At 39.6% G+C, this 22346-nt stretch overlaps 1 protein-coding gene across 2 annotated transcripts; it reads right to left on the bottom strand.

The window, feature by feature from the left end:
- Positions 1 to 1010: 1010 nt before the first annotated feature.
- Positions 1011 to 5091, bottom strand: LOC129674465 (olfactory receptor 4B1-like). 2 transcript variants are annotated; one of them, XM_055604430.1, is made up of 2 exons: positions 4677 to 5091; positions 1011 to 2294 (listed from the first exon to the last, which is right to left on the bottom strand). In XM_055604430.1, the coding sequence occupies exon 2, from the start codon at positions 2250 to 2252 to the stop codon at positions 1323 to 1325; it is 930 nt and encodes a 309-aa protein (XP_055460405.1). In that variant the 5' UTR covers positions 2253 to 2294; positions 4677 to 5091; the 3' UTR covers positions 1011 to 1322. The 2 variants fall into 2 exon arrangements, with proteins under 2 accessions (XP_055460405.1, XP_055460396.1); XM_055604421.1 differs by having other exon boundaries at positions 4691 to 5091.
- Between the last annotated feature and the right edge of the window lie 17255 nt (positions 5092 to 22346).

Below are 22346 nucleotides of genomic sequence, written 5' to 3'. Positions count from 1 at the left end.
TGAGACAGCCCCTGCTCCTCTTACTAGGGTACCCACTTAGAGACTGATCTGTCATGGGCTACATCTGAGCAAGGGGTCTAGGTTATCTCCATGCATGGTCCTTGGTTGGAATATTGGTCTCTGCAAAGACACTGGGGCTCAGAATTTTTTGGTCCTGTTGCTCTCCTTGTGGAGCTCCTGTCCCCTCCAGGTCTTTCTGTCTTCCCCTTCTTTCATAAGATTCCCTGTACTCTGCCCAAAGTTTGGCTATGAGTCTTAGCATCTGCTTTGATACCTTTCTGGGTAGAGTCTTTCAGAGGTCCTATGTAGTAGGCTCCTGTCCTGTTCCCTGTTTTTTCCTTCTTCCAATGTCTGATCCATTTGCCTTTCTGAATGACTGATCATCTTACTCAGTGTCCTCCTTCTTGCTTTGCTTCTTTAGGTGTACAGATTTCAGTATGTTTATCCTATATTATGTGTAATATCCACTTATAAGTGAGTATATACCATGTGCCCTGGGGCCCACAGTTCTATCTAGGACATGAGTCGGGCACGCAGGCAGATCTCTGGGCTGTGCCGCTGGACTCCAGGACCTTTTCCAGGGATTGTCTGGGTGACCTGAGGTTGGTCCCAATTACTTCCTTCACTGTGGGGTTTTTGCTAGACTGGAAATACCAGTCTCGGGTGTTGTGGGGCCCACAGTTCAGTCTGGGACGGGATCAGAGCATGCAGGCATATGGCTCTGGGCTGGCAACTGAGCACCTGCTGAGACCCAGGAACTCTTCTGGGTGACCTGAGAATGGGCCTGATTGCTTCCCACACTGTGGAGTTTCCTCTCACCTGGAAAACACAATCACTGATGTTTTAGGGCCCAGAGTTCAGTCTTTTGGTCACTATGCAGACACTGCTGTCCTGTTCCTCAGACACAGTGTCCTCTCAGTGCTGCCATTTTGGATTCCCACCCCCCATAACTGGTATTTTTTGCAATGCGATCTGGCATATTGACTTTCTTCATTATTTCCTAGGTTTTATTTTGCTTTATTAATACAGATCATGTTGGAATATAGGAGAATACATGCATGTGGATTGGGTCTAGAAGTCAGAAATGTTTGAGTGAAATGAAGTCACGTGGGCAAAAGGGTTTATGCTGGTATACAATGTGAGATGTAAAATAGCCCAATTTGAACATGCTCCAAAATACTGATACCTATGACCTGATGCAATTCAAATGAAACAAAAACCATGAGCATGTAGTTCTTAATCTGTGTCTTCACTGATGATTAAAGTCATATTCACATTCTAATCACAGTAGTCATGCTGTTTATTGTTTCATGCTTTTAATTTTATTCCAAACTTGAGTTAGATTTCTTGCCCCATAACTTTCTCACAGCATTCTTCACCTCTGCATTTCTGAGCGTGTAGATGATGGGGTTCAACATGGGGGTGATGACCGTGTAGAACACAGCCACAAGTTTGTCTTCAGTGTAAGTGGAGGCAGGTCTCAAGTAGAGGAAGATGGCAGGTCCAAAGAACAAGAGAACCACCATGATGTGAGAGGCACAGGTAGATAAGGCCTTGCGCCTCCCCTCAGCAGAATGGTTCCTCAAGTTGAACAGGATGACAACATAAGAGGACACCAAGAAAAGGAAGGAAAATACAGAGAATAATCCACTGTTAACAAACATGATAACTCCTACCACAAATGTGTCAGTGCAGGCCAGCTTAAATAAGGGATGGAGGTCACAGAAGTAGTGGTCGAGCACATTGGGACCACAGAAGGGCAAGGGGATAGTGATGAAAATCTGAATTATGGAATGAAGAAACCCCCCCACCCAGGAACCAGCCACCAGGTTGTGACACACAGGCCGACTCATGATAGTTGTATAGTAAAGAGGTTTGCAGATGGCCACATAGCGATCATAGGCCATCACTGTGAGCAAGAGGATCTCAGTGACCCCAAAGAAATGGAAGAAGAAAATCTGAGCCAGGCAACCCTTTAGGGAGATGGTTTTAATCTTGGTAAGTAAGTCAGTGATGAACTTAGGGACAACAGTAGAGGAGTAACAGATCTCCACCAAGGACAAGTAGCTGAGGAAAAAATACATGGGGGAACACAGACTCTTACTGGTGTTCACTGTCACAACAATGAGGCCGTTGCCCAGCACTGTGGCCAGATACACAGGAAGGAACAGCACGAAGCACATCTTCTGCACCTCGGGATCCTGGAAAAGGCCGGTGATGATCAGCTCAGTCACGTTATTTACACTGGCCATGAGTGCAATTCAGGTGTGTGCTGGATACCAGAGCTGAGGAGCCTGCAACAAAACAAGCAACAATTGTCACACTATTCACATTGTTTATTTTAGGGGGAAGATCTCTGTGTGGCAGAAACAGCAGGGATGGCAGAAACAGGAGAAAAAGAGAAGTTAGCCATTCAGAAAAGCCAGAAGAAATGGACTCAAACTGCAAATACTTTTAAAAAAAAATCTTATTCAGCAGCAAAATTACACTGAAACTCAAGGGTGCAACAAGCAATATGCTCAAATTCAGTATGGCATGTACTATGAAATAAGAACCGTAATTCAGTGCAAGGCTTTTTAATCATCGGGAATATCCAGTCACCTGAGAAATCAAGTTGCTGAATAGGGGACAATGCAGAATCACTTTGTCTACATCCTTATTCACAAGCACAGGGAAAAGATATGGTCAGTTAGGAATGCAGATGGTAGGACTATGTTGTGATTTGACAGAAGATCTAAAGACAAGTAGGATGTAAAATATGTATGGATGAAAGAGCCAGCCACTGAGTTCATGTCAGAGACATCCCCTGTTCCCCTCACTAGGGAACCCACTTGGAGACTGAGCTGCCATGGACTACATCTGTGCAGGGGTTCTAGGTTATCTCCATTCATGGCCCTTGGTTGGAGTATCAGTCTCAGAAAAGATCCCTGGGCCCAGATTTCTTGGTTCTGTTGCTCTCTTTGGATTTCCTGTCCCCTCCAGGCCTTTCTATCTCCCCCTTCTTTCATAAGATTCCATGCACTCTGCCCAAAGTTTGGCTATGCATCTCAGCATCTGCTTCAATACCCTGCTGGGTAGAGTCTTTCAGAGGCCCTCTGTGGTAGGCTCCTGTCCTGTTCCCTATTTTTTCACTCTTCCGGTGTCTATTTTGCCTTTCTGAATGAGGATTGAGCATCTTACCCAGGGTCCTCTGTCTTGCTTAGCCTCTTAGGTGTACAAGGCAGCCTTACCAGGCCACAGAGGAAGACAATGCAGCCAGTCCTGATGAGGCCTGATAGGGTAAGAGCAGATGGAAGAGGAGGACCTCCCCTATCAGTGGACTGGCGGAGAGACATGGGAGAAGAGGGAGGGAGAACAGCATTGGGAGGGGACAAGGGAGGGGGCAATAGATAAAAAAAAGTAAAAATAAATAAATTTAAAATATATATATATATATGTATGGATGATCCCATTACCCTGCAAGCTTCCTGACCCTGCAGCTTTGATGTCAGTGTTTCATAGACATGGCATGCCTATCTCATTTCCCATATCCAGCCAGCCCATTGCATTAATTTGACCTATTCCAGTGTGCCCTTTTCTTCCCATTCTTGCTGGCATCACCTCACACTCAAGCTGCACAAAAAGCTACCCTTTTTGTAGTGGAAATCAGAAAATTGCTTTACTGCATCCATCTTTCCTCAGATCACCCTGCTACCTACGAATAACCAGGGCAACCCTGAATTCCTCCAACAGGATTTTAATGCTTTCAAAACTGAGACACCTCAAGAATTCTTTCTCTTTTTAAAACTAATTTATATTTTATTGATTACAGTTTATTCATTTTGTATCCCAGCTATAGCCTCCTCCCTCATCCCTCCCATTCCCACCTTCCCTGCCTCATCTCCTCCCATGCCCCTCTCCAAGTCCACTGATAGGGGAGGTCCTTCTCCCCTTCCCTCTGACCCTAGCATATCAGGTCTCATCAGATCTTGCTGCACTGTCTTTCTCTGTGGCCTGGTAAGGCTGCTCCCCACCCCCCACCCCCAGAAGAAGGTGATCAAAGAACCAGCCACTGAGTTCATGTCCTAGACAGTCCCTGTTCCCATTAGTAGGGGGCCCACTTGGAGACTGAGCTGCCATGGGCTACATCTGTTCAGGGGTTCTAGGTTATCTCCATGCACGGTTCTTGGTTGGAGTATCAGTCTCAGAAAAGACTCCTGGGCCCAGATTTCTTGTGGTACATTTACACAACGGAATACCACTCAGCTATTAAAAACAAGGACATCATGAAATTTGCAGGGAAATGGTGGGAACTAGAAAAGATCATCCTGAGCGAGCTATCCCAGAAGCAGAAAGACACACATGGTATATACTCACTTATAAGTGGATATTAGAAATATAAAATAGGATGAACATACTAAAATCTGTACATCTAAGGAAGCTAAGCAAGAAGGAGGACCCTTGATAAGACGATCAATCCTCTCTCAGAAAGGCAAACGGGATGGACATAGAGAGAGGGAGAAAACAGGAAACAGGACGGGAGCCTACCACAGAGGACCTCTGAAAGACTCTACCCAGCAGTGTATCAAAAGAGAGGCTGAGATTCATAGCCAAATTTTGGGCAGAGTACAGGGAAAGAAGGGGGAGACAGAAAGACCTGGAGGGGACAGGAGCTCCACAAGGATCCTTTCTCTCACCCAGCAAACTTCACCTGAGGTGACTGCACAGCCAGGCACAGCGGAGGGCAAGCATTGCAGGGGACGAGCCGGCTGGCCCTCTGCGCTGCTGCGGGAGGGAAGCAGCTGAGGCTTGAGGCCAAGCAAGCTCCATCTCTGGCGCGGGGCCTCCGCCCTGAGCTTCCGCCCCTTAGCCGCTTCCGGTGGGGGTCGCGCGCGACGCCACGCCGCGGGAGGCTCTGCTTCACGGCCCACGGCCCGCCACAGCGGGCGCCGCTCCTCGTGGAAGCGGATGACGCGGCTCTGCGGGTTGAACACGGTCCACGTCCCCCTCGGGGGCTGCGTGGGCCTCCACGCGCGGCCTAAGGTGGTCCCCGCGCTCGAGCGGCTTCCGGCACACCGCGCAGCTCACTTCCTCCCGTCCGTGGGTTTCCCACGGAAGAGCACAAACAAATCGACCCCCCCCCCCGTGTCCCTCCCTCCCCGGTGTGCTTGCACAGGTGCACGCGCCATCGGGGAAGGAGCAGATGAACCTGCTGGGCAGCGCGCGCGGACGGGGCGGGGACCGAACAGGCCACATCGACAAACGCTTCCATCTGCGATGGTCAGGGACGACACAGCCTCCGTGACCGACATGTCCGGCTCCAGGGCGCCCGGAATGCCGAAGGGGCGGCGGCCGCATGCACCACCTCGTGTATTTTCAAGTCAGAGTCTTCTCCACCTCCGCAAACCTGCCCTGTTAACTGGCACCAGAGACACCCACTCCTTGACCCTTCCAGCCCTAAGCATCTTCTGGGACCAACAGCAGTCCTGTTGGTCCAGTGAGTTTGCATTAATTTCGCAGTCTCACGTACATCCTCTCCTCTCTGAACGCTAGAGAAATGCTTGAGTCGTTTTCCTTATGTGCACATCTAGCCACACTTCTCTGCTAAAACCTACCAGCTGTTCCCACTGCCTTCAGCATGAGTTTTGCTATCTTCAGAGGAAGTGTAAGAGCCTTCTCAAACGGATTTTAAACTCTTTGCACCCTCATTGTCATCCCCTAAATGAATGCTCTGATGCTTTATTCTAACATAAAGGGCCCTTACCTCTTTCTTTGCTCTTCCGTCTTCCTAAGGAACCTCATTGCTGTAAGAATCAAGCTCTGTGTCTTTCTGTTCCAATAGTGGCACATAATGTTTCTTCCGGCAAAATTAATAGAATCTTTTATAATTTCAGCTTCTGGATTTTTATCTCTCACTAAGAAATACATTGCCTGGCGTTGAAATTACAATTATTTTGTAATTGTTTGCATCTTGGGCTTTTAGAAAAGCGCATCATTTCAAACTACCTGACATATATATCACTCATTTATAAGTATGTGTATTAATATATTAAGCATGTACAACAAACCTTTGAAATTGGTGTGATTATTATCTCTCTTTTTTTTTCCAAACGAGAAAGAAACTCACAGAAGTGAATTAAATTGTCTAGATTTACATAGCAACACAGCTATGATTTGGAAGCCAGCAAACAGAGTACAATACCTATGCTCTTTGACTACCACATTATACCTAAAAAGAATAGGATGCGTGTGTAACATGTAAGTGAAGAGAAATACAAATGTCCAACTATCTGAAGCAGGGGATGTATTTATTTTACCATCCAAACACATAACTCTTGTCTTCTTTTGTTCTGTTGATCTACTCCTGATCCATTACAGAAGGAAGGTAAATTTACTAGAAACTCTGAGACACTCAGAGATGAGACAATCATGAGGAACCCCTGCTGCCAAGCTTCACCAACAAAAGGAAAAATACCTAGCAGCTTTCCTCGTTGAAAAATAACTCATTTATCTATCGAACATTTCAGCCTTTTCTGCATTTCTTTTCTTTCTAGCCCCTTTTTTGTCCCTACTCCTTCCCATAGCTGATAATGAATACATCCTCTCAGCTCACAATGGAGCCTCCCTTAGAAATACAGAAGACAAGGTGATCAAGATATCAATGTATCACCTACTGAGAAAAATCAGTAGGTGAGCATATAAAGTATTTACCAAGTAATCTCTTAGAATTTGCATTACAACAAATGGTACCATGCCTGAGAAAAATATAAAGCAGAACTCCATGTGTTAATTATACCTGAGCACTGTATGAAGCAATGGAAATGTTATTATAAGTTCCAATGTCCGTAAGCCCCAATGGTACCTCACAAGAACCCCAAAATTACAGAGGATTTTAAAAGTGTATACTCTGTAATGCTGCATAAAATTATCAATTTAAATTACAACTGTCTCCAAAAAATATATACAAAAGCAACTATCTCACTTAACAAATAAACTCTGAATCTAGAAGAAATCAATTTTCAGTATCATGTGTCTGCTCAGAAACTTTGCTCTTTGCTTCTAGGCACATCACCTATCTTTAAGTGCACCTGCCTTGCCTTGAAGCAAAAGGGTGAATAATGTGAGAATTGAAAGACACTCAAGATGCACCTAACATGAACTTTATTATGCAGCTGATACAGGGGTGGCCATTGTATTCTTTCCTTTAAATTCTAGTTCTTAGCAAATAAAATCACTTAACTAAGAGCACCACCCAGCAGATATCTCACCAATGACACATTGTACCACTAAATCCAGATCAATATCAGCTAAAGTCTTTTAGAAAGAATTCAGAGATTATTCATAGATGAAGTGATAGAAATTGAGAGGCTAGTTAGCTTTCCAAGTCCACACTCTAGTTATTTTTCAGCTACTAACTTAAAACTCAATACTCCTTCATAACATCTGGCTGCTTCCTAAAGGACCTAGGTGATGGGTGCAACTGTGACTCAGAGATATGACCTAGCCACAAGGTCAAATCACCAGTGGTCTTGGGAGCTTTATAAAACAAGATAAGAAATGCCTAAGACAAGTCACAAAGAAAATATAGGAGGTTTAAATCAATAACAATATTTGGATTTAAGAAATAAGAACCACAGACACACAAAAAAAAGACAACCCAGAAATCTTAAGATCCTTCGTGTTGTGGAAATCCTACCTTAGTCTTTCAGATGACAAGAATTGTAATTAAATGCCCAGAATTCTGAACTATTTAAAATAAATTCAGGTACATACTGTAGTCAAGAGACCAACTTCCCCACAGAATTCCTTTTCTCTAGAGTAGAACTTTGCAGAATGAAGTATGATGTAAGCACGGGAACAAACTGTTTCAACTAATTCATGCATATCCATAAGATTTTAGTAATGCAATGGGGATGTAATGACAGAAAAAAAAGTTAAAGGATTTTCCTCATACGTTTCCACTGACAATAAATGCCGTATTATAAATAACATGGCCCCAGGGCACTAACTCTGGGTAAGCAGTTGATTAACTATGCCAGTATAGTCACGCCATCTCTCCTCTTTACTCTCCCCCTGTTTCTACCTCTATGTAAAATGAAAGCATTGACTGCAGATGGTGCTGCCCCCGTCACTGCCTGTGGCAGCCACAGCCAAGCTTGCCATGACCTTTGACACTGTGCTGAAAACAAGCATTTGGACCTCATATCCTTTGAGCCGTTTACAAAGTTCTAAAGACAGCGGGAAACATTCGTGCTCAGGGAGAAGGGATTTGTATATCAAAGTGCTCCTTCTTGGGACAGGGTGGAGATGAGGGAGGGAGGGTGGGATTGGGAGGGAATGAGGGAGTGGGACACGGCTGGGATACAGAGTTAATAAAATGTAATGGATAAGAAAAAAAATAAAATTAAATAAAAAAGATTCTTGCTGAAAAACTGACATATCAACTGAAACAAAATGCAATTTTTCTTTTAACATAGTGCTTTCATCAATGACTTCTTCATTCTTCTAATCAGCATACTATATTATATTTAAGTACAAAATGTAAAAAAATGTAATCATGCATTGTTATAATACAGAACAGAAAAAGCCAAGTGTACAATATCACAAAGAGTCATGAATGAAAAAACACAAGGCAACTTTCACTTCTGGCATGCATTAAAGTCTGAAATATATCTTTAAAATATTTTGTTTGGAAACAATTTGAGCATTCCTTTTATTTATTTTCTGACCTTTTTAAAAAAATAACCCTTATCAGTGGACTTGGGGAGGGGCATGCGTGAAGAAGGGGGAGGGAGAATGAGACTGAAAGGGGAGGAAGGAGGGCCTTATGGGGGGATACAAAGTGAATAAACTGTAATTAATAAAAATAAATAAATTAAAAAAATAAAAATAAAAAATGAAAAAAAAGTGCTCCTTCTTTCACAGAATATTTCCAGAATTCATGTGCCAGAGTGGCAATTTCACATGCTATAATGGCGCTAGTAGCATGTCCATCTACAGGGAGGAATCAACGTGAAGCAATTCTGGCATCTTGTCCATGGAAAATGCTGGACTGAGTACTAATTATTCCTAGTTTTTCGTTTGAATTCCAAAACTGAGCTGCTGTGTAGCAAACAGGTGGTCTCAGGGAAGGTGAAAGAGGCATGAGCATTGTGGAAGCCAAGGAGAGTTTGGGGTACAGGAATGGCAAGACCAGCAAAAATATCTCCATTGCTGACTGTGAACAATTTTAACTCTTTTGAATTGCAGACATCTTATCTGCAAGACTATTTCTTCTATAGCTCAGGAGAGCACCTCCACCCCATCTGCTCACTATACCCTGAAATCTTAACTCTCTCTGAAATTCTTTAGGGTCCATATTTTTCTCATTCCTCCAAGCCTAGCTGGATTGCAGAGATAAGTTTATGATTATGAATAAAACTAAATAAAAATAAATAAAATGGAAGTATTAATCCAAATTGTGTTCTTAGAAACTTCTAATTCCACATCCATGTGTTTGAGCATAATATTCATGTTATGAATATCATTTAGTCCACCTCTAAATCATTTAGTCCACTGTCAGTGAGGACAGTGGTCATGATCATGGACAATGACTAAAATTTCCTCTGAAAGAGATGCCATTCTATAATACACTCTATCATTTAACACATAGTATTAAACCTTATGAAATTCTAAGAACTATTCTTAGTAATGAAGAATGAAAAGCATAAAAACAGAAGACCTAAACTCATGGCAGTAACAACCATCATGTCATTTCCTGGACATAATGGAAGTAGAGATAAGCATAAGCAAATACAATTTGATAAATAATTAAGTAATAAGTCTATGACATCTAATTTTGGTTCTCCAATCTCATAAGTTTTGGGAGGAATTGTGCTTTCATTTTCACTCAATTCTATAGATTTTAAAATTTCCTTTGATATTTCTTTGATGATCAATTTATTATAAATTTTCTCTCTGTCCTAATTATTTATTTCCTCTCTACTAATCTTGGGGTTGACTTATTATAATCCTCAAACAAAAAACAATACACTTGAAGACCTTGGAAAAACCATAATGAGTCAATAATAAAACTGGACTTGAAAATTTTAGGAAATACAAAAGATGGAAGAGAGAACCTTCAGGAATTGAAGACAAGATGGAAGAAATGGGTACCATGGAAAAGAAAATGTAAATCTAAAAAAAAAAAATCTAGGAACAAAACATCTAGGATGTCTGAGACAGTATGAAAAGACCCAGAGACCTAGGATAAAAGAAAACACAACTGGCAAAAAAAGAAGTCAATGAAATTATTCCTAATGATATTCTGCTGTAGTCATTGATCAATGTGTAGCCCAATAATCAGAGGCTTCTTCCAACAGCTGGTGGGATCAAATAAAGAGACCCACAGCCAAACATTAGGTAGAGCTCAAAGAACCCTGTAGAAAAGGGGAAGGAATGATTTTGTAAGAACCAGAGGGTTCGAGAACAGCAGGAGAACATGACCCACAGGATCAAGGAAGCAGGGCTCATAGGGTCTCACAGAGACTGAACCAGAAATCCCAGAGTGTGCATGTGTCTGTACTAGGTCCTCTGCATATACATTGTGGTTGTGTAGCTTGGAGTTCTTGTGGGACTCCTAACAGTGTGCATGGGGATATATCTGCATCTTTTGCCTGCTCTAGGAGACCTTTTCCTCCTACTGAGTTGTCTAATCCAGCCTTGATATGAGGGTTTGTGCCTAGTTAAATTGCATCATTTTATGTCACGTTCAGTTGGTATCAATGAGAAGCCTGTGTTTATTTTTTTTTCTCTGAAGGGAAAAGAGAAGCAGTAGATCTGGAGGAGATGGGAAAGTGCTCCAGTCAGAATGTATTACATGGGAGAACACATTTTTTTAAAGGAGAAAAACGTAAGACCCAAAAAAGAAAGAGAGTTACAGGCTAACTTACCTTATAAACATAGATGCAAAAATTCTCAATAAATTACCTGCAAACTTAATCCAAGAAGACATCAGAAAGATTATCCACCATGATAAAGTGGTAGGGTTCATCCCAGAAATACATGGATGGTTTGACATATATAAAACAAAAACTGCATAAGGGAGATTGGTCAGAAATTCTTTCTTTGTTGGGTCTTTCTGAGGTTTAGGTATCAAGGTGACTGTGGCTTCATAGAATGAGTTTGGTAATGTTCCTTCTGTTTGTGTTTTATGGAATAGTTTGAAGAGTGTTGGTGTTAGCTCTTCTTTGAAGGTCTGGTAGAATTCTGGGCTGAAACCATCCTCCAAGCTTTTTTTGGATGGGAGACTGATGGATCAGTGGAATTGATCAAAGGCCCAGAAATAAAGCCACACATCTACAGACACTGATTTTTTTTACAAAGAAGCCGAAACTAGCACACAATAGAAGAAAGAGCATCTTCAATAAATGGTGCTGGTCTAACTGGCTATCTACATGTATAAAAGGCAAATAGATCCATATTTATCACCCTGCATAAAATTAAAGTCCAAGTGGATCACAGATCTCAACATAAAAAATAGACACACTAAAACTCTTAAAAGAAAAAGTAGAGAAGAGCCTTGAACTCATTCTCACAGGAAACAACTTCCTGAACAGACCATCAACAGCTCAGGCTCTAAAATCAACAATCAATAAATGGGACCTCGTGAAACTGAAACTCTTCTGTAAAGCAAAGGAAAATGTCAGTAGAACAAAAACGAAAGCCTACACACTGGGAAAAGCTCTTCACTGGTCTGAAATTCTCTTTTTATGTTGGGTCTTTATGTGGTTTAGGTATCAAGGTGACTGTAGCCACATAGAATGAGGTTGGTATGTTCCTTCTGTTTCTGTTTTATGGAATAATTTGAAGAGTATTGGTATTAGTTCTTCTTTGAAGATCTGGTAAAATTCTGTGCTGAAACTATCTGGCCCTGGCCTTTTTTTTTCTTTTTTAGATTTTTATGAAGCTTATATTTCCTTAATGGATATAGGACTATTTAATTTATTTACCTCATCTTGCTTCTATCCAAAAAATGTTCATTTCATTTAGATTTTCAAATTTTGTGGCATATAGGCTTTTGAAGTAAGACCTAATGAGTCTTTGGATTTCCTCAGTATCTGTCTGTTCCCCTTTTCATTTCTGATTTTATTGGTTTGGATGGTGTCTCTCTGCCTTTTATTTAGTTTGGCTAAGGGTTTGTTTATCTTGTTGATTTTCTCTAAGAATCAGCTCTTGGTTACATTGATTATTTGAATTGTTTTCTTTGTTTCTAGTTTATTGATTTCAGCTCTGAGTTTGATTATTTCCAGTTGTGTACTCCTTTTGGGTATGTTTGCTTCTTTTATTTCTAGGGCTTTCATGTGTGCTGTTAAGTTGGTTTAATGAGATGTTTTGGATTTCTTTATAAAGGTACTTAGTGCTATGAAGTTTCCTGTTAGCACTGCTTTTATTGTATCTCATAAGTTTGGGTAAGTTGTACCTTCATTTTCATTGAGTTCTAGGAAGTTCTTTAATTTCTTTCTTTCTTTCTTTCCTGACTCAGTTGTCATTGAGTAGAGAGTTGCTCAGTTTCCATGTGTGTGTAGGCTTTTTGCTATTTTTGTTATTGTTGAGGTCTCATTTTAGACCATGGTGGTCTGATATGGTACAGGGGATTATTTTAATCTTCTTGCTTTGTGCCAAACTATATGGTCAATTTTGGAGACGGTTCCATGAGGTGCTGAGAAGAAGATATACTCTTTTGTGTTTGTGTGAAAAGTTCTGCAGACATCTATTAGGTCTATTTGATTTAAGACCTCTGTAATTGTCATTATTTTTCTACTTAGCTTCTATCTCGATGATCTGTCCCTTGGTGAGAGGCTGGTGTTGAAGTCTCCCACTATTAAGGTGTTGGGATCAATGTGTGATTTAAACTTTTATAATGTTTTGTTTTTTGTTTCTTTGAAAAATGCAGGAGTCCTTGTGTTTGTGGCATAGATGTTCAGGACTGTGATATCCTCATGGTGGATTTTTCCTTTGATGAGAATGAAGTGACTCTCTCCATCTCTTTTGATTAATTTTGGTTGAAATTCTATTTTATTAGATATTAGGATGGCTACTCTAGCTTGCTTCTTAGGTCCATTTGCTTGGAAAACCTTGTTCCAGCTCTTTACTCTAAGTTAGTGTCTATCTTTGTTGCTGAGGTGTGTTTCTTGAATGCAGCAGAATGATGGATCCTGTTTCTGCAACCGTTCTGTTAGTCTGTGTCTTTTTATTAGAGAGTTGAGTCCATTGATGTTGATAGCTATTAGTGACCAATGATTGTTAGTGGAATTGGTGGTGATTGTCTGATTGTGTGCTTGTTTCCTTTTGCTTTATTGTTGTGAAGTTATCTTTATCCTGTGTTTTCTTGGATGTAGTTGATTTTGTTGGATTGGAGTTTTTCTTCTAGTATCTTCTGTAGGACTGGGTTGCTATGCAGATGTTGTTTGTTTAGTTTTGTCATAGGATATTTTGTTTTCTCCTTTTAAATTGATTGAAAGCTTTACTGGGTATAGTAGTCTGGGTTGGCATCTGTGGTTTCTTAGAGTCTGCATGACATCTGCCCAGGCTCTTCTGGCTTTCATGGTATCTGTTGGGAAATCTGGTATGATTCTGATAGGTCTACCTTCATATGTTATTTGGCCTTTTCCCTTGCTGCTTTTAATATTTTTCTTTGTTCTATAGATTTAGTGTTTTAATTATTATATGGCAGGAGGAATTTCTTTTCTGGTCTAGTCTATTTGGTGTTCTGTAAGCCTCTTGTATATTTAAAGTCATCTTTTTCTTAAGGTTGAGGAAATTTTCTTCTATGATGTTCTCAAAAATATTTTCTGGGCCTTGGAGCCTGGAATCTTCTTTTTTGTCTATTCCTATTATTCTTAGGTTTCGTCTTTTCATGGTGTCCTTGATTTCTTGAATGTTTTGTGTCAGGAACTTTTCCATTTTTATGTTTTCTTTGTGAGATGTATCAGTTTCTGCAACTGTATCTTCAGTGACTGATATCCTCTCCTCCATCTCTTGAATTCTGTTGGTGATGCTTACCTTTGTGGTTCCTAATCTCTTCTCTAAGTCCTCCAACTCCAGGATTTTCTCTATTTGTGTTTTCTTTGTTGATTCTAATTCCATTTTCATGTCTTGAAAGATTTTATTCATTTCTTTCACCTGTTTAATTGTGGATTTCTGTCTGTCCATAATGGCTTCTATTTTTTGTTGTTGTTCATTTCCTCCTTATATGCCTCTAATAACTGCATAATCATAGATCTAAGATCATTTTCCTGTGTTTCAGCTGTACTAGAATATTCATTGATTTGGGAGATTCTGCCATAGCCAGGATGTTCTGGGGTTTTTTGTTGCTTTGGTTTTTTGGGGTTTTGTTTTGGTTTTGGGTTTGGGTTTGGTTTTTTTTGTTTTTGTTTTTGTTTTGTTTTGTTTTGTTTTGTTTGTATTCTTACACCGGCCTCTAACCGTCTGGTTGTCTGCAGCCTTGACTGTTTGTTCCTTGTGAAGTTCCTGTCCCCTCCAGGTTCTTCTATCCTTTCCCAAATCTCTGTCTCAAGATTCCCCAAGCTCCACCTAATATTTTTTTAACCTTTTTATGGATCATTTGTTTGTTTTATTTGCCTATTTACTTTCTAAAGAGAGGGGAAAAGTTGTAGTTGGATGGGTGGAGCGATCAAGAGAATCTTGGAGGAATCCTGGAGGAGATGAGGGAGAAGAAACAGTGATCAGAATATACTGTGTCAAAAAAATTATTTTCAATTAAAAATTCCTAAAAGTAGACTGAGATATACCATATCTGGGTATTTACTAAAAGACTCCAATTGACTGTATCACAAAAAAAATACTTATACATTAATCTTTATTCTGTACTATTCACAATAACTAAAGTTGGGCATATGAATTAAGATTCAAGGAAGAAGTCTGGGTAGAACTAACAGTTTGAAAGTCATTAACATGTGACTTATTAAGAGCCACAGCACTGGCATATATTCATGTAATACTGAGAGAGAACAGTGACCACACTGGCATTTCTGTCAGGGGTGGTATTCTAAGACAGTAAATAAGTAAAGCTGAGTTAGAAGAACTGATATATGAATAGCTTGAGATTAGAGGAAGCTACCCATTGAACCACTGGGGTCCTGGAAAAGGAGCTGTCTGACCCCTGACCCTGAGAGTTAGTCACAAGTTTGAAGCAGAAGTAAACAGAAGGCCTATAAATTCCTGCTATCCATTCTGGTACTCATGTAGCTAAATATAACTTGAAATTAACTATAATTTAACAAGGTAAAAAGAATGCCTGCCATGCATATTTCAAGTGCTCAGTAGCCATGTGGCATAAGCCATGGAGGATTATCACAGATAAAAATTTCCATCATCAGATAAATGCCTATGAACAATGTTGACCCAGATAGACTATAGTATCTTTGAAGCAATAGGTTTGCTTGGAATGTGAATTCCATGAAGAAATGTTCTGTTTGTGTACCATCATCTCACTGGCTCTTAAAAGTAAGCTTCACCAGAAAGGCAAACAGGATGGACATCAGAAGAGGGAGAAAACAGGGAATAGGACAGGAGCCTATCACAGAGGGCCTCTGAAAGACTCTACCCAGCAGGGTATCAAAACATGCTGAGACTCATAGCCAAATTTTGGGCAGAGTGCTGGGAATCTTATGAAAGGAGAGAGAGATAGAAATACCTGGAGGGAACAGGAGCTCCACAAGGAGAGCAACAGAACCAAAAAAACTGGGCACAGGGGTCTTTTGTGAGACTGATACTCCAGACAAGGACCAGGCATGGAGACAACCTCGAACCCCTGCACAGATGTAGCCCATGGTAGCTCAGTGTCCAAGAGGGTTCCCCGGTAATAGGAACAGGGCCTGTCTCTGACATGAACTCATACTCTTTGAACATCTCCCTCTGAGCAGGGAGTAGCCTTACCAGTCCACAGAGGAGGACAATGAAGCCAGTCCTGATGAAACCAGATAGACTAGGGTCAGGTGGAAGGGGAAGAGGACCTCCCCTATCATTGGACTGAGGGAGGGACATAGAAGAAGAGGAAGGGAGGGTGAGATCAGGAGGGGAAGGGAGATACAAAGTGAATAAACTGTAATTAATAAAAATAAAATGAAAAATTTTTTAAAAGTAAGCTTTACACATAAGACATGTTTAATTGGTTTTGTTGAGTAAGTTATTAAATTTTGTTGAGTAAGTTATTAAACCTGAACCCTTGAGATGGAGCTTCAGTTAAGAAAATTATGTCACAGTTAGGCTGTGTGATGTAAAAGGAACTTTAATTCTCCTGAGGTAATTGTTGTCTTGGAGGCTTACTGCCTCTGTCTGCTAACCTAGCCTAGGCCTAAAAGCTTCTAGCCTCCATACAATCTAACCTAGGCCTAGAATGTTTTCAGCCTCTGAGACTTACTGCTTAATAAGCTCACTCTTGTTTTGGTTTGGTTTGGTTTGGTTTGGTTTGGTTTGGTTCTGTTTGGTTTTGTTTGGTTTCCTTACTGAGCTCTGGGCTTACTGGTTCAACTCAGCTGTTCTGGCTCAAACTCCTCTCCCAGCTGACTTATTCAATTTGGCTTTTCTCTCATCCTCAGAATTGCTCTGCTTGGCCTCAAACTAACTCAAGCAATCTTTTCTAGTCTTCTGACTCCTCACTCTCTGGCTTATTCTGTCTTCAGCTACACCTTGCTTGTTCTCTCATTCATCCTCTTTCTGTAAAACTCTTCCAGTAAAACTGCCTCCTCTCTCTCTCATTCTCTCTGTTGCTCCTAGAAGTAGCTTCCCTTTCCTCCCTGTTCTTGTGAGAGTTGGGCATATCCTATGCTGTCAAATCTTTCCCTGATTCATTACCTTTTCTGCCACTCAATTAGGCATCATTTTCAAATATGGGTGCTTCCTTCTACAAACTAATTTTACCATCATTTTTTTTTTGGGGGGGGGGAAAGGTGTGTACCACCACATCTGAACCTGAGCTTTTCTTTACCTGAAACTTGCACTATACCAGGCTGGCCTTGAACTCGTGTTTACGTGCCTCTGTCTCCTGGATTAAAGACTTGTTTGTATTCTAGCCAGGTCACACAGACCTAGAAGGTCTTTGGATGTGATCTCTTGCCAGAGCAGCCATGTTCTGAATTAAAGTTTCTCTACAGTGTGATAACACCAAACCCCTGTAAATCATACTTGTAGAAAAAAAAAATACTACATAAGAAACTTCAGTGGTTCTGATGCTACATGACAACACTGTGACCCATTCTCCTCCTCCTCTTTGGGATTATGGAAGAGACCTAGGAATAGAACAAAAATTAAATCCATATTGTTAGATTAAACCAAAATAAAATATTTTGCTTTCCAGCCTCATTTCTTATTAAGGGTGGACATGTGACTATTTTCTCAGATGATATGAAAACAAAAGTGTTGTGTAGCATACTTGAAGAATCTCCTAAAAGCAAAAATGAGTTTATCCTTCTCTTTCTTAGAGCCTTTTAATGATATAAGTGAATTCAACCTGTTATGGTACCATAAGGCATCCACCAACCTCATGTGCTTGCTAAAATTTTGACTTTTTAAAATTAAATTTAGGATTTAGTTCATCAGTGTTCAAACACAATGGGCCTATTATCCCGGCCACATTAGATTACTCCAGTCAGTGCTGGACCTTCTACCTCTGTACTTTGCAATTAAAGATCATTAATTTTCCTTTCCTCTGTTAATATTCAGCCAAAACTGAAAGATCCAAACATTTCATAGGAAAAAGAACATGAGGTCATATATAAGCAGAGTGGGTATATGCATACATGCATTCTGTAATTTCTCTTGCAAAAAAATTGCGTGATATTTATATTTTAGATGCTGAGATGAAATAATTATTATGTCACTATTTCTTGAATTGAGGTTTCTTTTTTTTATATTTTCACAAGGTTTTTATTTTTTTAACAAATGTTCAGCCCTGAAAACATATATGCAAGTAATATTATACAAACTGAGTAGGTTTATGTAGGAATATGTATGTGTGTATGTGTACATACAAGATTGTAACAATAATTAATGAAAATAGGCCATGGATTTGAAAGAAAGCAGAAGGGATATATAGGACTGTTTGGAGGGAGAAAAGTGGAAAATAAAGTAATTATATTATAATCTCATAAAATAAAAAGAAGTAATTTAAAAACAACGGAAGAATGTTGTCTTTACTCTCTGCGGTTTTCTTCCAGTGAGAGTTGAACAAAGTGAGTAATTAGCTCTCAATAGACCCACCATGTCTCAACCCTCAGTGGGTGAGGTAATTTCTGAAAATATTGATAGTTCCACTAGAACAGACTTTATGAAATCACGAAGTCCCCAGCCCCTCAGAGGTCACTGATGAAGACCTGTCTGTAGCTTTAACCAAAGAACCAAACCAGCAGAAGAGTGAGGAACTCTTTCACAGTCAGCTTCCTACAGTCCCAGCATGCCACAAGGCAGGCAATGTACTGAAAGAACAGGGCGTGTCTTCACTGTGTTTAGTTCTGAGCCAAAAACTAAACATGCATGAAGAAAATATGAAAAGCATTTAGCACAATATACAACAGAAAGACCACTTCAGCAAAAAAATTACTATAAAAATATTAATTGAATAGCTTGGTATGCCAGGTACAATGTTAGACAGAAGAAAGCAATGCAAAAACAAAACAAACAACAACAACAACAACAAAAAACATGTTACTTTAAAGAAGTCCTCCCCCCCCCCAAAAAAAAAAGGCTTGAACTGTCAATTAGTGCTTCAAATCTGAAAAAAAATAAAAATCAGGTGTAAGTGTGAGCAGCTTCACAGGACAGAAAGACCAACATGCAGACTTAGGTACAGTTATCACAAAAAAAATTAATGCCTAGCACTAATGATGGCTGTGGTGATGTTAAACGTTATTGAGTGACCTTTTCTCTGGATCATGTTCACCTCTAAAGGTTTTACACGTGGCTTGAGGAGACAGCTCAGTAGAGTACTTCGCTAAAAGTAGGAAAAGTGAGTTCAACAACCAAAACACAAGTAGATGGTGGAATGCTTCTAAGCTCTGGGGAGACAGGAGCAGAGAGATTCCTGAAGCCTAATCGCCATGCACCAGAACAATAAGAAACACTGTTTTCAAAGAACTGAAGTGATCAACACCTGAGGAACAATATCTAAGGTTGACCTCTGACCTCCAGACGCTAGTAAACACAAGTATGCATATGTACAGACATAACAAAGCTTTTACAAGTTTATTATCAGATTAAATATTCACCATAATCATGGATTTCTTTCTTGCTAAATGCAGGCAAAAACTATTGTTCACAAAAATTAGGCCACCTTAAATCTCTGACTGTAGCAGGCAGGTAATCAAAACATCCTAAGGAATCCAGAGCCACAGTTCTCTTAAAATTTTATAAGGTAAAGATGTGCTGGTGATCATAAAAATGTTCAAGAGGGAGCTGTAAGAGTTGATGTAGCAAGCACTGCACTTCAGCCTCAAGAGCTGTTCACTCACCAAGTATTTGTAAAGTGTCAGTTGTGATAGTCATAGCTACAAGCAAGAGATCATGAATGGTCCTCTACTGTGAGAGCTTACAGTCTGAGAGAGAAGCACACTCAGAATCAATATAATTAAACTAATAAAGCGATGATATCATGAATATTTCCGAAACATGATTTTACTCAAGAAGGAGGACAATCAGCAAATACTTCAGAAAGCAGGTGTCTTTAAAGGAGGGCTCTGCAGGTTGCTGTATAAGAAAAGGAAAGAGTCATCCCAGGCAGAGCAAGCAGCAGCTTCTTGGGAGATAGATGGTCACTTGTGAACATTCATCCATGAACATTGGATAATGAAAGCACCAAAAGAAAAGAAGAAAGAAGATTCTGTGCTGCCTTTAAAGCCACTATTCATTGACAGCTTCAACCAGAACATACAAGAAATTTAAAAAAAAGGAAGACACAGGTTTAGTGAAACCACAGATGCTCCATCTCTCTACTAAGAAAGGATGGTTTTTATTTTTCTAGTTCCATCCATTTGCCTAAAAACTTCATTATATCATTTTTAACAGCTGAGTAATACTCCATTGTAATAGACATTTTCATTATCCATTCTTCAGTTGAGGAACATCTAAGTTGTTTACATTTTCTGGCTATTATGAATAGAATAGCAATGAATATGGTTGAGCAAGTGTCCTTGTGATAGGATAAAGCATTCTTTGGGTACATGCTCAGGAGCAGTATAGCTGGATCTTGAGGTAGACTGATTACCATCTTTCTTAGGAACTGCCATAATGATTTTCCTAACTTTGCATTCCCACCAGCAATGGATGAGTGCTCTCCTTTTCCCACATCCTCACCAGCATGAGCTGTCCCTCATGTTATTTATCTTAGCCCTTTTGAAAAGTGTAAAATGAAATCTCAAAGTAATTTTGATTTGCATTTCCTTGATAGCTAAAGATGTAGAGCGTTTCTTTAAGTGTTTTTCAGTCATTTGAGTTTCCTCTACGGAGAATTTTCTGTCTAGATCTGTACCATATTTTAATTGAATTATTTGTGTTTGGGATATCTTTGTTTCTTGTGTTCTTTATATATTTTGGTTATTAGTTCTATACTGGATGTGCAGTTGGTAAAAATATTTTCCGATCTGTAGGCCGCCACTTTGACTGAAAGGTGGTGTCTGTTGCCTTAAAGAAGTTTTTCCGTTTCATGAGATCCCATTGATTAATTAATGACCTTAGTGTCTACACTAATAATGTCTGTTCAAAAAGTGGTCTCCTGTGCCAAAGCATTCAAGGCTAGTGTCTGATTTCTCTTTTACCAGGCTCAGTGTATCTGGTTTTATATTGAGATCTTTGATCCACTTGGACTTGAATTTTGTACAAGGTCATAAGTACAAATCTATTCATATTCTTCTACATGCAGATGCAAATCCATACAACTCATTATTTTTGTAAAGAAGCCAAAAATTCACACTGAGAAAAAAAAGCAGTATCTTCAGCTAATGGTCCTGGTCAAACTGGAATACCTATGTCATTTTAGACATTATTAAACGGACTAAAGTAACTTCTTATGTGCCAAAATGTCACAAGAACTGAAGTGATTCGTAAGAGTTGTCTAATGACTACAATTAGTATATGATAAAAGATGCTATGAAACAATTGGAATAGTAAAAAAAAAAAAAAATCCTTGAATGTAATTTTAAATGATATATTTTTCCAGATAAGAAGAGATAACCAGACTTATAACCTTATCTCTCAATGTCCCAAGATTAATTCTTTTGGCTGGTTTCCTTTTTAAGTGAAATGTAAATAACATCCCTTTTAAGTTAGTACCCAGAGGTATTTTAAATAAATAAGGCAAAAGGAAACAGAAGAAATTTCAGAATTAAACTGACTCAGTGCATCCCTTGGCCCTCATCAGAGAAGCTTCTTTTGCAACAGATGGTGATTAACACAGAACCCCACAACTCATCAAGGTGCACAACACCCAAATACCAAATAAATTACCAAATTATCAAATAAACACCCAAAATGTATTTATGAAAATATTCTCCTTGTACTGGGTATAGCTGGCTTACCCAGCTATATTTCTCCTAATATTTTATATTGCCTTATGATAATCAATAGTGTCAGCAATTAATTAAATGTTTCAAAACAAGCTAGTAGAGACAATGAATAATTTTCCAACATAAGAAATGCTAAGTGATCAAGGTGACAGACATGCCAATTGCCCTGATCGACAAATTACTACACATTCCACATTTCATCCATATATTGAGACATTATGCTATATGCCATAATTGTATGTTATTAAGTATCATTTTAAATACATTTTTTCTTATTTTTGAAGAACAAATACATATTTTCTTATTTTAGTAATAAAATTTCTCCTTTCCTTTTCCTCCCACCGAATGCTCCCATGTTACTTCCCATACTCTCCTTTAAATTCACAGCCTTTATTGTTTTTTTCATTGTTATCGTATGCATATATTACATTCCTAAATATAACCTGTTCAGCAGTCCAAACACCGTTGCTTACATGTATGTTTTTGGGCTGACCCAATATTACAAATTTTTAGTACGCTTTCTATTTTTATTTGACTTGAATCTTCAAGCCATGATATTCAAACGCTTCAAGCAGTAACAAAAGCAGGTATCAAGAAGATAATCAAGTTCCTTAAGAATCCGGAGGGGCAGCTCAGCACTGTGCTTGCATGCAATGCGAGGGTGCCACAGAACTTTGACCTACTAAGGAGAGTCACATAAGCAGTAATATGGGGTCATATCTTTGTCAGCATTTTAATATCTCACAGTAAACAGACCCACTTCAACAATAGGTTACTTCTTAAGATCATGTTCCATCCTTTAGCCCTCCT

Source organism: Psammomys obesus, unplaced genomic scaffold, assembly GCF_907164565.1.
Source record: "Psammomys obesus unplaced genomic scaffold, mPsaObe1.curated_primary_1811, whole genome shotgun sequence".
NCBI classification, from domain to species: Eukaryota; Metazoa; Chordata; class Mammalia; order Rodentia; family Muridae; genus Psammomys; species Psammomys obesus.
The sequence above is the reverse complement of the archived record's forward strand: the minus strand, read 5'-3'. Positions and strand labels throughout refer to the sequence as shown.

Excerpts from the sequence above, each read along its gene's own strand:
- LOC129674465 (XM_055604430.1), bottom strand. The coding sequence starts at position 2,252 with ATGGCCAGTGTAAATAACGTGACTGAGCTGATCATCACCGGCCTTTTC.